Source organism: Rosa chinensis, chromosome 1 (genome assembly GCF_002994745.2).
Source record: "Rosa chinensis cultivar Old Blush chromosome 1, RchiOBHm-V2, whole genome shotgun sequence".
Taxonomy (NCBI): Eukaryota; Viridiplantae; Streptophyta; class Magnoliopsida; order Rosales; family Rosaceae; genus Rosa; species Rosa chinensis.
The window spans coordinates 63595917-63611208 of record NC_037088.1 but is presented as its reverse complement, the minus strand read 5'-3'; the positions used below and the strand labels follow the sequence as shown (position 1 = coordinate 63611208).

General features: G+C 33.9%; 1 protein-coding gene and 1 long non-coding RNA gene across 13 annotated transcripts; both read left to right on the top strand.

Moving 5' to 3' along the window:
- The first annotated feature begins 973 nt into the window (after positions 1 to 973).
- On the top strand, positions 974 to 2770 carry LOC121051122. Its single transcript, XM_040513125.1, has 2 exons — positions 974 to 1124; positions 2394 to 2770. Exons 1-2 carry the CDS (start codon positions 1035 to 1037, stop codon positions 2604 to 2606), a joined length of 303 nt encoding a protein of 100 aa, XP_040369059.1. The 5' UTR covers positions 974 to 1034; the 3' UTR covers positions 2607 to 2770.
- Positions 2771 to 4074: 1304 nt separating this feature from the next.
- LOC112180488 lies at positions 4075 to 10308 on the top strand. Of its 12 annotated transcripts, XR_002928326.2 has the most exons (8): positions 4075 to 4221; positions 6810 to 6882; positions 8014 to 8099; positions 8370 to 8485; positions 9262 to 9307; positions 9390 to 9473; positions 9563 to 9646; positions 10008 to 10308. It is a non-coding gene; the product is annotated as an uncharacterized LOC112180488 (long non-coding RNA). The 12 variants fall into 12 exon arrangements; XR_005805361.1 differs by lacking the exon at positions 9262 to 9307 and having other exon boundaries at positions 9428 to 9473; XR_005805362.1 differs by lacking the exon at positions 9262 to 9307.
- The last annotated feature ends 4984 nt before the right edge of the window (positions 10309 to 15292 follow it).

The window sequence follows — 15292 nt, the reverse complement described above, 5'->3', positions numbered from 1 at the left end:
GAAAGGCTAGGGATTTTTGGCCTTGATAATTAATTTTATGTTAAATTTTATAAATATTTCACGGCTATAATTGTAAAACAAATTAGTTACAAAGAGTTAGCTCTCTTATCTTAATAATAGTACTAGCGTTATACTCGTTCGATGTCTGGAGCAATATGATAGGAACTTGTTGTTTTTTGTCTCAAAATTCACCAACTAAAGAGAATAAAAGTTTGTGCATTTGTTTCTTTTCTAATTTTCTTTTATTTGATTTAGTATTTTAGCATAATGACATTTTGGATCATTTTATATGTATTAAATTTATTTTATTTAAAGGGCATATATGACAATCTAAAATTTGCTGAAGCATTTGACATCAAAATTTGACTTCCATTTACAGTAGTAAATTAAGATAAATGAAGTTCTAATATTTTCTATTAGAATGAAAAAAGAAAAAATGCCATGTAGTGAATGAAACGGCCATATGTTTGTCACAGTGAAGGAGCCAAAATTTCATATCAAGCGGGACACTCAGAAGTTGTAGAAAAAAAAAATTGAAATTTAAAATATATACCAACACTTTAATAAAAAATATATATAAAAAAAGAATAAAATTGCTGTAAGATTAATATTTTTCTTAAAATTACGTATTTTATTACTAAAATTTATAGCTTTAGATATTTAGACAATGTTTATCATGTTGTCATAATTTAATTTTAACTTCTAAAACTATAGAGGAAAGGTGTGTTAAACTGTTAATGTTCTCATAAAGAAAAAAGAAAAAAATAGAAAAACCAATCCTCCTATCTTGCTGATTCGAACCTGGGACCAGTTGCAAAATACTTGCACGCCTTGCCACTCCGCCAAGTTGGCTGGCTTTAAGAGTGGCCAAGTCTAACAAACTTATTCTTTTTTTCATAGAAAAAGCCCATAGAAATCGCATGAACCCAAGCCGAGACGGGAGTCTCTTCATTTTCTTCTTCGTCAAGATTTCTTCAGTAGCAGAGAGTAGCTTCTAGAAGGAAAAAGACCCAGAGCAAATCTTAATTCTGAAAATGGCGGATGGGAAGAAGAAGAAGAAGAACAAGAACAAGAAGGGCAAGAAGGGCAAGAAGCTTCAGACCAAGCAACCCAAAGACTCACAGGTAATTTCAGTTCTTTTGCCCCTGTAAATTCCAGTTGATATTCTTAGTTTTGTTCATCCATGGCATGACATGTGTATATCTGTTTTGAAATGTGGGTGGGTCTTTGCTTCGAGTGGTCTGGGTTGACACATTTCTTTCCATCTTTAAGCATGTAAATGGCTTCTAGAGCTCTGCTACAGTGGGTTAATGGTGTGTAATTTTGATGTTTGGGTGAAATGCTAGAGTAAAATTTGAGTGTGCAGCAATTTCTTTATATTTTGGTAACATAATTCTTGCTAGAGTAGAGCAATCTTGTAAAGTAGAGCGAGATTGACATAATAATGCTATGAACAAGAGCTCTGCTAGTGAATAAGATTGCTCTGATGGGTAATAGATACTGACATGACTCTTGCAAAAGGTGATTAAGGTGAGCTTAATTGTCTCTTGTGTTCACATCCTTGTAAGTCATTGGGGCATCGATCTATGACAAGAAAAAAAATTTCTTGAAGCTCCTCCATTTCATTTTCATGTGAGAGTTACTACTTGTTTGTTGGTAAGGAATGATTGCTAGCTATAGAAAGAGCAAATACTATGCCAAAACAGACTCTTGAACAATTACTAATGATGCTTTGGGCTCTTTGGTGCAACAGAATTGATAAGCTTCGATCTAATGTGTCTAAATCTTCACTGGAGATTGTGGCTCAAACAATGAGCTGGTATGATGAGTTTGTGAAAGCCAATGGGAAGGCTAAAATTCCATCTCTTTAGACAAGGCGTCATTAAGTGGGAGGCTCTGCTGCCAGAAACACTTAAACTGAATGTGGATGGGGCTTCTGTGTGCTGATACTCTAGGAGGGTCTGGAGGCATTGTGGATATTAGAACTAAGCTGGCTCACCATGTCCTTGTGGATATTAGAACTAAGCTAGGTCAACTTCCTCAGGTCACCCTTTGCTATGAACCAAGGCAATCTAACAAGGTTGCTCATTGTTTAGCTATTGTGGTCTTTGAAGCCCATTAAGCCAAGTTTGGTTCATAGCTTTTTTTTCTAATTGCATTTGATCGAAATAAAATTCAGGATGCCATAGCTTTTTATTCTAATTACATTTGATCGAAATAAAATTCAGCTTTGTCTAGCTATTGTATTATATAAACTCTTATTGTGGATTATCCAAAAAAATATAAATTCTTATTGTGGATGTGGGAATTTGGTCCTTGTGTTCTGTAAGGGGAAGCCCTGTTCTTGCTTTTACTTGATATTTATATGTTGATGAGGTACACTTTTTTGACAGGTTAACCAGATACTTTGCAAGCATTGCAGACGCGGGTTCATAACAAGGGAAGACTATGACAATCATTCCGGAGAAGACAACACTTGCACGATGCTTAATGGAGCTGGGTACAACCAGTACAAGAAGAAAGCTAACATGTCACTCGAAAGGAAGAAGAGGCTGGCTGACAAGCAGTTTCAGAAGTCAAAGAAGCTTGAGAGGAACAACATCTAAGTTTGGTGATAGCAGAAATTGAAAAATGTAGTTCAGAGAAGAACATGTCTAGACTATGTTACTTTCTTCAAGGTTTCCAAAGATATGGGTGGATGACCAAGTGTATTAAGAATTTAGTCGCACTTGAGTCCCTGCTGAACTAATATGTTGATTGCATGGCTAAAGGAAATGAATGTTAATTAGGTAGTTCAGTAGCAAATCTTACTTTTTTCTATTCATTTCAAAAGAGTTGTTTGCTACCTATATAAATATAGGCATAGTGAGTATGGTAGGCAACTAAATAAGAGCTGAACAAAATGAATTTCTTTATAAACTCATACATGTCCAGCTTGATATTATTTTTGTGTCATTACGGGAGGATGACCTGCAACTTGTTGTACATTAGCATGAAGATAGAACATGCTGATACAAATGTGGTTAGAAATGTAAAGAAAGACATGCATGAATAGAGAGGTGACGCGCGACTCGCTGAACCAGCCTTTGGATTGGTGTTTGAGTGTTTCCTTTTCTTTGTTGCAGGTAAGCAGACAGAGTTATGTCACCATCTAGTATGGCCTCTAAGGTCATAAGGAGGGGTGTTCAGTTCAAGATGAGTTGGGGAAGGAGGGACGAGAGAGTGGTGTTGGCGATGTTACTGAATTCAATTCTAGTGATCCATTTGCCCCTCAATTGTTGCAACAACCAAGGAGGAGGATGATCCTCATGGGGCTTGGATGGAGGAGCAGCCTAGAAGAAGTCCTAAGAAACAAGAGAGACTAGTTGGTGCCCCTGTAATAATTAATATGAAGCTTGATACATTAGTTTCAAGCACAACCTCAATTGCTCGATCAGTTTTGCTATGAATTTGTTATTGCCTGATTATTTATCCACTGTTCCATACATATTTGCCTTTTCTGACTTGTCAGTGGATCTTTAATTGCTGCAGATGACGTATTATAGTTGTAGCTCATGCCACTCATGGGAACGTTGGGCGATAATTGCAAAGCGCAGAAAACATATAGGATGAAGATTGTTCACACAAGACAAGGCCGGTTGAAATACAAGAAAAATGAACCTAAATGAAGATAATCTATGACTGAGAAACCCGGTTTCCTAGTCTTTAACTATATACAGAGGGGAAGAGGCACAAAAGATTAATGGCTTCAATTGCTCGATCAGTTTTGCTATCAGAAAACATATAGGATGAAGATTGTTCATACAAGACAAGGCCGGTTGAAATACAAGAAAAATGAACCTAAATCAAGAAAATCTATGACTAAGAAACCCCGTTTAAAGACTTACTATAAACAGAGGGGAGGAAGAGTCCTTGTGAATATAGGAATTGACAATCCTAGTATTTCAAGGAATATAAAGGGCCAATTCAAGTCGTGAGAGGAATTGGACTGACAGCCCAAAACAAACTTAAAGCTTTTCCGAAGAAAAGAAGGAGAGTCACAAGATTAGGCCCAAATCGGAAAAGAAAGAGTCATAAAAGGTCTTTATATATAAATAGCTAAATTGAGAATTTGAGATCTAAAAACCCCGACTCCATCTGCCGGCCGTACTCAAGAGCAACCATGACCTAGGGCAGAAACTGTTCAATTTTTCAGGTTTCAAATTATGGATCCACTTCCAGGTATGTTGTCTTAGAGATGTCTCAATATAATTTGTGAAATCCCAATTATTTCGCTTCCATGATCAAAATTATACATGTTCTAATATCTGTGTGCCCTCCAGTAATGAAAGCTGCATCTTCTTCTTCCTGTTTTGAAGGGTAATGCCAAAAAAAAAAAATAAAGAAGGAGATTGCCACAGTGTCTAGTCAAACTAACAAAATTGCTAGGTTTTTTTTTTTTTTTAGAATGTGAAATTACCATTTAACAAACAATAAACTTAAGAGTCTACAAACGGGCCAAATAGGAATATCATTGACTCCAACATGAAAGTTAGAAACCATAAGCGCATATCTAACACAATTACAAGTTAAATAACAGACTCTTGCTAAATCATTGTCTTTTCAGAATTCTACTTTTATCTTTAGAATTTCTTTACTCTTTACTCGTTCTCGACTAAATGATTTCTACTTACTTATTTACTTCCGATTGTTATTGGGAAATTTACATTTATGGAGGTTATTGTGTTTATTTTATTCTTTATTTTTTGCATGACATTTTGATTGTTTTCTGGTGAATTATATTCTTACACATTTATCTAGGAGGTTTTGGTTTTGGTCCCCCTCCTTTGTACTTTGGTTTTCCTTTTCTTAATTTAAGTGAATAGGTAGGATCTTTCCTCACCTATCCAAGCCTTTAAAAAAAAAATATTCTTACACATTTAGAAGAAAAATCTGGGGATCTACCTGGTCCGTTCAAACTAGTGCTTCACCTATTCCATATTATTCATATTGGAGGCATAAAAGGTTACTGCTTGATGTTAATTTTTGGGTCAATTTTGTTGGGTACGGTTTTTTGGGATTATTCGATTAAGGGTTTTGTGTAAAATTTCATCAGCATGAGCTTTGTTTCTCTGATTGTATCTGAATTGCAAAGCTCCTCAACTGTTTAACAAAAAGAAGCCAAACACTAAACCAACTTTAAACAATATAGAAAAAATAATAATGAATGCAAACAAAAACTTTAGTGTTTATAAGGATAGTGCCTACATGTTCTAGACTACTTTGATTGAAGTGAAATGTTTGATTCATTGGTGGTGGTGAGAGGCTTTCTTTACTTTGGGATGAGTTATTCTTTATCTGTTCCTGCACCCCATCAAGTACTTGATATTTTATTTGCACAGTTTGTTTCGGTGGTACTGGTTTGAACTCTGAGCTCTTGGTTCTCCTACATGCATCAATTTTTGTGATTATGGCTATAGAAATAAGTCCTATTTATTGGTAACTCACATTGGCATGTTTTGAAGATGCTTGACTAGCACCATCATACCTGCGTAAATATAAAATGTCAATTTCTCTTTCATGTTGAACTTTTCTCAATAATATAGTCAAAGATCATGAAAATTGTAAAATTCTGTACTTGCCAGAAAATTGAGAGTGACATATTGGTTAGTTAAGTTAGAGTGAAACTAGAGAAATCATTCATCTGGTTTATGGATTTTTCTATAAACAAACTGATGGTTGCAACAATCATTTATGGTGTGAATAATTTAAAGAGAAACTGAAATACCTATTTATGAGCCATGGTTGGGGTTTTTAAGTCTAAATTTTGGACCATTATGTCAAAGCTGTGCGTTTGCAGCGACCCAACATTAATTTATGCAGTTACTAATAGATGAACTCATTAGACGAACATTTGGAATGAATGGTCAACTGTCTCTCTAATCCTTGATGCTCTCAACTTCGCTCCTCGCAGCTCAGTTCTCTCAGTAATTTCAGCTTTTCAATTTTATTTTTTATTTTTTATTTTTTATTTTTTTAATCTCATCTCAACATTTCTTCAATTCAATCAATAAGGAAAGCTTTTGCTGGTGTAAAATTTGTTCTTAGTTTGTTACACTATTCTGCTAACTGTTATTCCATTGCTAAAGTTTAGTAACAACAGCCGCAATAGAAACTACTTTTGGAGGTTATTTCAGTTTATAAACAGTGAACTTTATCGGTTCTTGGAATTCTGTAGAGATTGATTGTCCTCTCAGTTGGAGCAGATCTTATTATGTATAGTAAGTTTAACTTGGGTTTGGACTACTGTGCTGAAATGAGTACTTGGAACAATAAGTTTGGCTTTGAGTGCATATGTTAATAAAAGTTTTTATGATGTTCCGAGTTTTTACCGTGTTTTAAATAGATTATTGCCTATCTCTATAGACATACCAATGTCGGCGAGAAAAGTTAGAGCATCAAAATAGAGTAAAGAACAAAAATGAAAAAAACAGTGACTAATCACGAATGTAGATCTAACGAGTGTGTCAACTTTGTGTTTTTTTTTTTTTTGGCTTTTCATTCTGGTTCCAGTAGTTTTGTGTTAAAGTGAGTTTTGACAGTTGTATAATTAATTATCAAATTTCATCGCCTTTTTTTTGTTTTTCAATTTTCTAGATTCTATGCAAAAAAGTCTACATAGTTTTTATACATTTTTCTGCTGCTGTTCCTCTGTGCATTGGTATTCATTATTGGTCATAATGCAAACTGATTGATTCACTTATTATGTGTTTGGAGGTACTCTTCGGTTTATATTATTTGCACTGTAATCATGATGATGTTGCATGTAGGAAGGAGCAGGGATTTGCTTAAGAATCATAAGCAGCTGTGTCTTCGTTCATTTCTAGGTTCAGAGATTTGAAGGTACGTTTGGGTTGATTTTTTTATACCAATATGTTTATAATTAACTGTTATAATTGTCTGTTGGATTATTGTATGGAATTGATCAAAGGTCTTTTGCTGTAATTAGCTGAGTTGTTTCTGTTTTGCCAATTGCCTATTGACTGGTTGTTTGTTTCATCTGCATTCTTTGTTTCCTGAAAAAGGAAGAACTTTGCTTGCACTTTGTTAATTGAAACCTTTTTTGTCTTATGCATAGGTTAATTAAACTATTAGAACGTTTTTTTTTTTTTTTTTTTGGTTTATCAGGAAAAAGTTCTTTCTTTTTCTTTTTCTTATTTCTAAAGTGGATCTTGAAAGACTTTTGGTCCAGTTTCCTAATTCCAAACTCCATGGTTAGTTTGGAAGACTACCAACAGTTCAAATGAATCTAATTTGGCCACTAAACTTACTTTTCTTCTTCTTCTTCTTCTTCTTTTTTTTTTCCTAGGACGTCCTTCCAGTTCTATAAAAGTTCAAGGAAAGCCAGAATGAAAGTATATATATTTGAAAATTACAATATATATTGGAGATGTTGAACTCTACTTTGGTGCGACAAGATATAGATTGGTAAAACAAATTAAGATATAGATGCCTAGATGCCAAATTAAGACATATCAAGATATCAAGATATAGATGCCGAGAATGAAAGTTAAGACATATCAAGAAATAGATCGGCATCAATATATAAGACATAATTATTTATCTGTATTTACCAACCTAATGAAAATTACCTTCTATTCTATAAGAATAGCAATTGTAATTAAACTTATGTTTTTGTTCAATTAGTATTCTTGCTTCTCTGTTTAAATGAATTTTCGTTTTGTTTTACTTGATATGTTTATCTTTTGTTTTTTCCATCATTCCAATTGCCATGTTCTTTCCATTTCATATGATTATGATAAGCTTTCACAATTTTCTTCAAGCATAGTAGGTTTCTTCAAATGGTCTGGTTTCCTCTTATTCCATTAGGTTGTATTTACAACTAATAATGGTAGAATTTTTAATTATTTTCCCTTTATGATCATTTGTAGAATCTGTTGGGGGTGAGTTTTGTTTTTTAGTTTTGGTTGTCATTGGTTCTCAAAGTCTCCAATTTGCCTAATTTATGTTCAGGATTGGCTCCGTCTGCTTTATTATTGCAGTGTTCCAATAGAAGAAGAACAAGAAGAGGAGTGATAGATTTCAGTTTGGTTTGAAAAGTAAGGATTGCATCTTTGCTGTTATGTTTTTGTTGTCATAGTATTGTTTGATTAGAACTGTCAAAACATAGCTGCATTTTATTGTAATGGAACCAATTGTAAGTTCCTGTTCTTGCTTCTTTTTTTATTTAGTTGGTTACATATTATAACAGGTTTTGTAAGTTCATGTTCTTGCTTCTCTTTTTATTCAGTTGGTTCCATATAATAACAGGTTTTGTAGGTTCCTGTTCTTGCTTCTTTTTTTATTCAGTTGGTTGCATATAATAACAGGTTCAATTACTTACGAGGACTATGTTGCCTGTTTTGCTTGATTCACGCTGCCCATTTCAGAAGCGTATGCCTTTGTGATGGGGGATAACCGCAACAACAGTTGACTCTCATAACTGGTAATTTCAACTCTCAGTATTATTTTTGATTATCCCCACTAAACATTTTTGCTTCTGGGTCAGAGGTATTTCCTTTGTATTTTACTACCAGTCTCTGTGCATTGAATTGATCTGTTTACTGTGTTTTGTTTGGTAAGTGTTGTAGTTTGTTCTAGAGTGAAAGGTGCTAATTAGAGGTTTAGACTGATCTGTATGTACCCAGCTTGAATTCCATGTGGCATCTTCTGCAACATAAGTTACTTCAACTTTGAAAAGCTGTCGAATTTACTGAACCATATGTGAAAATTGGTTTTCCAAGCTCTTAAAAGTGTTTAAACTTTGTTCTGTTGGATTTGTTGGCTTATAGGATCATCATTCAATTACTGCTTTTGGCTGAATAGTCTTTGAGTTGATCTTCGGCAAATAAATGCCCAAAGTTGAATAACTCTAACCACTAATATGAGTGATTCTTATCAATGTGCTCAGTTACTTTACTGATAAGTAAAACCATGAAACTTATGTGAATTAACTTTTCTACAATTCTGTAAATAAATATTACAAGCAACTTCTCTGCCTCTCTTGAACCTTTATAGGATAGCAGAGGTCTAGGAATAGTTCCAAAACTATTTTGAAGTATGAAAATATGAATGCAGTATTCCCCTTCATCATTGCTGATAACCCTCCTAAATTTTTAATTCTTAATCATATAGTTCAAAAATTTAAAATGTTAAAAAAATGAGATTGGAAAGACACATTATGAGTTTTACATATCTTATGCTTTGCTCATGGAATCCAAGAACAAGGTGAAAGCTGCCAATGAATTTCAAATCTTGGGATATCAAGGTCTCCATATGTTCATTTTTCGTCTGTTTCTTACTCATTGTAGACAACTAGACATGCATTAAGCGATTATGATTTTGTTCAGAGTGTTCAACCCATAGAAATATTTAATGATGCATTTAGGAAATTTCTTGCACACTCAATAAGAAGACAGCCAAAAGCTCCTGAGGTATGCAACCCTTACACTCTTTGTGCTGGATTTATTTTAGTATTGGTTGTGTACAAGTCACTTGCAGTTTAATCTTTTTGAACTGTCAGGAGGATTCAGAGGTTGGTAATAGGTGTTAAAAAGATGTTTGTATCATGCAAATGAGACATGTAGCATATATACTTGCTTTCAAGGTAGATAATGACTTTCAATGTTTGGAATTTCTTTCAGTTTGCTAATGTAAAAGTGAAGCAAAGTGTGTAGAATGATCAAGAGAGATCAATGTCTGAATTAGGCGTCATTTCCTGTTCTTCGTTTCTATCAAGTGTTTTATAAATGGAAGAATCAGAGATGACATTTGTGCACGTATAAAGAAATTGAAATTGTTAATGGACGCTAAAATTGCTATGCTGTGATGGAAATAAAATTGTTGACATTTCCTTGATCAAATGAAAAGAAAAGAAAAAAAAAAAGATTAAGAAAAATGTACTGCAGTAGCCTTTGAAGCAGCCCCATTATGCATCAGCTTAAGTTTTTTTCCACTGCACTGTACAGGTTTGCTGACTGTGGTGCAGAAGGACTTTAGACTTCTACATTATCAACAGTTGCATTTCGATGATTGTGGAGATCGTGTTTCTCAGTTGTTACATGTTGAATTAGCTGCCCCAGCTTTACACTTTCAAAACAATGATATTCTAGAAGACCTCATGATTCAAATTTGTGTATAGTAATTAGCTAAAGTACCAGATTTTGGATCATGTAAAACAATGTTTGATGTGTATGTACAACGCATTTATACAGTGTACCTAATATTTGTAAATTCAATACTGTTGAATTCAATAATGTCCATGATATATCTCGCTATACATTAAGTAGTTTCTCCTCTTTCTTTTTCCTTTCTTTTTCCCTCATTCATTCTCTATTCCGTAGATACAATAAAAACACATCTTTCTGTTACATATGAATCTAAAGCTAAATTGGCTCAAAGAAGGTCTACATGGAAAGATTTTATAAAGATTAGCTGCAGGTAAAAACTTGCTTTCATATTACAAAATATATTAAACTTTGTACATTTAACCTGTTCTTTTCATTTTCATTTTTTCTGTTTATTCATTATTTCATGTGCCACTCATCACACATGAACCTGCAACCAGTTTTTCTAAAATCTTTCAATGTCGACCCTCTTTCATTCCCTCTACCTCGAGATTCACACATAGAACACAAAACCATTCACATACTATTACTTCAGGTATAGTTTATATTTTCATTTTTATCGATTTTTTTTTTTTACTTATATTGTCATTTTGGTCTATTCCATTCTCAAACTATACATATTCAGTATTGTTTTGTTATTATTGAACACTGCCAGATGATCACAGCACCATTTTTGCTCACTCCCTTCATACTCATTCCTATCCTTTTTCTCCATTACATTTAGCTTTACTATCAATCCCTCAAATCTGTACTCGATGGTCCTTCAACTCATTGTTAATCCTCATTCATCTCAATGACGATAACTTAGAAGAAAATAGGGTGTTTTAACTTCTGTTTCAAAAACAGAAGTAGTGTCTAGGGTTGGACTTTCTGCTTAGTTTCTTACAATTGTCTTTATCTTTTTTGATGCTGGATCTACTTGCTATACATTAATGACTATTTCTTGCATCTTTGATTCCTGAGTTTGTTTCTCAAATCTGAACACTTCTGAATAGTAAAGTCTGTTATGCATCTTTGCTTTATCAGTTTATCAGTTTGCTTCTCATATATATATATATATATATATATATATATATAATGCACCATAAAAATAATCAAGGGAAGGAAATATTAGACATTATAATATGTAGCTTTTTGTCATTAATCAAAATGAAATTATTTCTATTACTCAAAAACAAACTTAATGATTCAAATGATATATACTTGAGTATCATTAATCATACAGTTCTGCCATCAGTTTTCATCTTCTCTGAATTTATTCTTCATTTCAGATTTGTGTGCTCAATTCGGATTGAAGTTTATTATTCTTCTCAAAACTGATTTTGATGTCTAGATCTATTGTCCTGAGCTTTGATTTCTGCTCTGAAATCGAATCAATCTTATGTTGCTTTGATTTTGATTTTATACTTGCTATGCATTAATGGTTATTTCTTGCAACTTTGATTCATTCTGGATCCAATTTGTTTCTGGAATTTCAACAGTTGTTAGCAGTAAATTCCGTTACAAACTTATATTATATTATGCATCTCTATTATATTCGTTTGCTTCTCAAATATGCTATTAAGTCAGATTATGGTTTTAAGTTATAGTCTTGACATATTTTTCCTCCAAAATTTTACTTTGATTATTTCTACACAACCTCATTTATGTACCCGAAATAATTTCACTTGGAAATGAAATTTTGGTGAGTCGGTAATTTTGATTGAGATCTGACAGTTTTGCAGTTTTCTAAGGTTGAATTGCTCTGACAAGGCTTGGAAATCCAGTTTCTTTCGCAGAAGGTATGACCTTGAGCTATTTTTCTGAGTTCAAAGTTTCAAACTAGCATAGAATAGTGGATATGAAGTGGTTACAGGCTTATGAGAACTTAACAATGAAAGTGCATAAGAGTAGAAGCATTGCTAGAAAGTCAAGTACAGGCCAGGTAATTGGAATGGATATAGACTACATGCTGTTCATTTTCTCCTGATTAAAATCTCGAGGTATGACCTTGAGCTATTTTCTGAGTGCATAAGAGTAGAAGCATTGCTAGAAAGTCAAGTACAGGCCAGGTAATTGGAATGGATATAGACTACATGCTGATCATTTTCTCCTGATTAAAATCTCGAAAGAAAAGCTAGGATTCAAGGTTAACAACTGGATAATGTGAAATTTTTTTTTCTTTTGGTGAACAATATGAACCGAAGACATTACTCATACCATTGTACAAGAAATTACATCCGACAGTATTCTAAATTTAGTTTTATGCACACATTTACTGAAATACAATCAATGGTTCAGTTGAGAAGAAGATTTTAGATGCAATATTCTACTGGAAGAAAATAGAAACAGAGCAACTAATATTGTTAAAGATCGGACAGTTACTTGCGCTGGATTAGTAATCATTTCCCGAAGATTTAATAATCAATAAGGCTATATGCATTATGTTCATAATAATATCACATTTGTGCCATGTCTGGCTGAATTGAAATTTTACTGTAAGTTTTCTCTTTCAAGTTACTCCTAACTCATCTCTTCTCTGCATTCACTCTACACCAAAAATGGTTTTCTACCAGCAAGCAACAGCAACACCAAATGAATATTCTATTGTATCTCTCTTCACAATACCCTTTCAAATCAAATATCCTTTCAAATCAAATATATCTTACCTAAATTTTTGCACCACCATCAAACAATTGAAAGCAAACCAAATGTACAAACCAACAATACAAAATCAATGATATTCTTTTGTATACAATCATTTACTTTTCTAAGCAATTCACTAGCCACCATAACTCCCGCAGCAACGCGCGGGCAACTAAAGCTCGTATAGATAATACCCTGGTCAGTAATGTCTTTAATTTTGTATGTTTTTTTTGTTTGTCTTGGCAGATTGGTCAGAGTTGCCTAATCAAATATTGGAATCAGTTTTAGAGAGACTAGATTTGCTAGCAGATTATGTGAGATTCAGTGTTGTTTGTAGATCATGGAATTTCATAGCTAAGGATAATCGAAAGAAACGAGTTAAAATGCCATGTTGTCATCCCCCTCCAATGCTCTTGATTAACACCGACATTGGAGATATATGGAAGGTCTACAACGTCACGGATGACAAGCTTCTTGATTTGCAAGTAAGAGTGCCCAATACTCGATTTTGTGGGTCTTCAAAAGGATGGTTGATATTTGTGGAGAATGATTTTACAGTAACTCTAATAAATCCGTTCTTTAGGGTTAGAGGGAGGGTAGAAAAAGAAAATTCTATCATTCATCTTCCTCCGTTGCGACTCATCAAAGAGATAGATATGTCTAGAGTAATATTACTGTAAGATTAATATTTGCTGTAAGATTAATATTTTTCTTAAAATTACGTATTTCATCAAAGGGTAGAAAAAGAAAATTCTACCATAATTGCTGTAAGATTAATATTTTTCTTCAAATTACGTATTTTATTACTAAAATTTATAGCTTTAGATATTTAGACAATGTTTATCATGTTGTCATAATTTAATTTTAACTTCTAAAACTATAGAGGAAAGGTGTGTTAAACTGTTAATGTTCTCATAAAGAAAAAAGAAAAAAATAGAAAAACCAATCCTCCTATCTTGCTGATTCGAACCTGGGACCAGTTGCAAAATACTTGCACGCCTTGCCACTCCGCCAAGTTGGCTGGCTTTAAGAGTGGCCAAGTCTAACAAACTTATTCTTTTTTTCATAGAAAAAGCCCATAGAAATCGCATGAACCCAAGCCGAGACGGGAGTCTCTTCATTTTCTTCTTCGTCAAGATTTCTTCAGTAGCAGAGAGTAGCTTCTAGAAGGAAAAAGACCCAGAGCAAATCTTAATTCTGAAAATGGCGGATGGGAAGAAGAAGAAGAAAACAAGAACAAGAAGGGCAAGAAGGGCAAGAAGCTTCAGACCAAGCAACCCAAAGACTCACAGGTAATTTCAGTTCTTTTGCCCCTGTAAATTCCAGTTGATATTCTTAGTTTTGTTCATCCATGGCATGACATGTGTATATCTGTTTTGAAATGTGGGTGGGTCTTTGCTTCGAGTGGTCTGGGTTGACACATTTCTTTCCATCTTTAAGCATGTAAATGGCTTCTAGAGCTCTGCTACAGTGGGTTAATGGTGTGTAATTTTGATGTTTGGGTGAAATGCTAGAGTAAAATTTGAGTGTGCAGCAATTTCTTTATATTTTGGTAACATAATTCTTGCTAGAGTAGAGCAATCTTGTAAAGTAGAGCGAGATTGACATAATAATGCTATGAACAAGAGCTCTGCTAGTGAATAAGATTGCTCTGATGGGTAATAGATACTGACATGACTCTTGCAAAAGGTGATTAAGGTGAGCTTAATTGTCTCTTGTGTTCACATCCTTGTAAGTCATTGGGGCATCGATCTATGACAAGAAAAAAAAATTCTTGAAGCTCCTCCATTTCATTTTCATGTGAGAGTTACTACTTGTTTGTTGGTAAGGAATGATTGCTAGCTATAGAAAGAGCAATACTATGCCAAAACAGACTCTTGAACAATTACTAATGATGCTTTGGGCTCTTTGGTGCAACAGAATTGATAAGCTTCGATCTAATGTGTCTAAATCTTCACTGGAGATTGTGGCTCAAACAATGAGCTGGTATGATGAGTTTGTGAAAGCCAATGGGAAGGCTAAAATTCCATCTCTTTAGACAAGGCGTCATTAAGTGGGAGGCCCTGCTGCCAGAAACACTTAAACTGAATGTGGATGGGGCTTTCTGTGTGCTGATACTCTAGGAGGGTCTGGAGGCATTGTGGATATTAGAACTAAGCTAGGTCAACTTCCTCAGGTCACCCTTTGCTATGAACCAAGTCAATCTAACAAGGTTGCTCATTGTTTAGCTATTGTGGTCTTTGAAGCCCCATTAAGCCAAGTTTGGTTCATAGCTTTTTATTCTGATTGCATTTGATCGAAATAAAATTCAGGATGCCATAGCTTTTTAATCTAATTACATTTGATCGAAATAAAATTCAGCTTTGTCTAGCTATTGTATTATATAAACTCTTATTGTGGATTATCCAAAAAAATATAAATTCTTACTGTGGATGTGGGAATTTGGTCCTTGTGTTCTGTAAGGGGAAGCCCTGTTCTTGGTTTTACTTGAGATTTATATG

Excerpts from the sequence above, each read along its gene's own strand:
- LOC121051122 (XM_040513125.1), top strand. The coding sequence starts at position 1,035 with ATGGCGGATGGGAAGAAGAAGAAGAAGAACAAGAACAAGAAGGGCAAG. Across the intron at positions 1,125-2,393 it reads AGCAACCCAAAGACTCACAG|GTTAACCAGATACTTTGCAA; the intron begins GTAATTTCAGTT and ends CTTTTTTGACAG.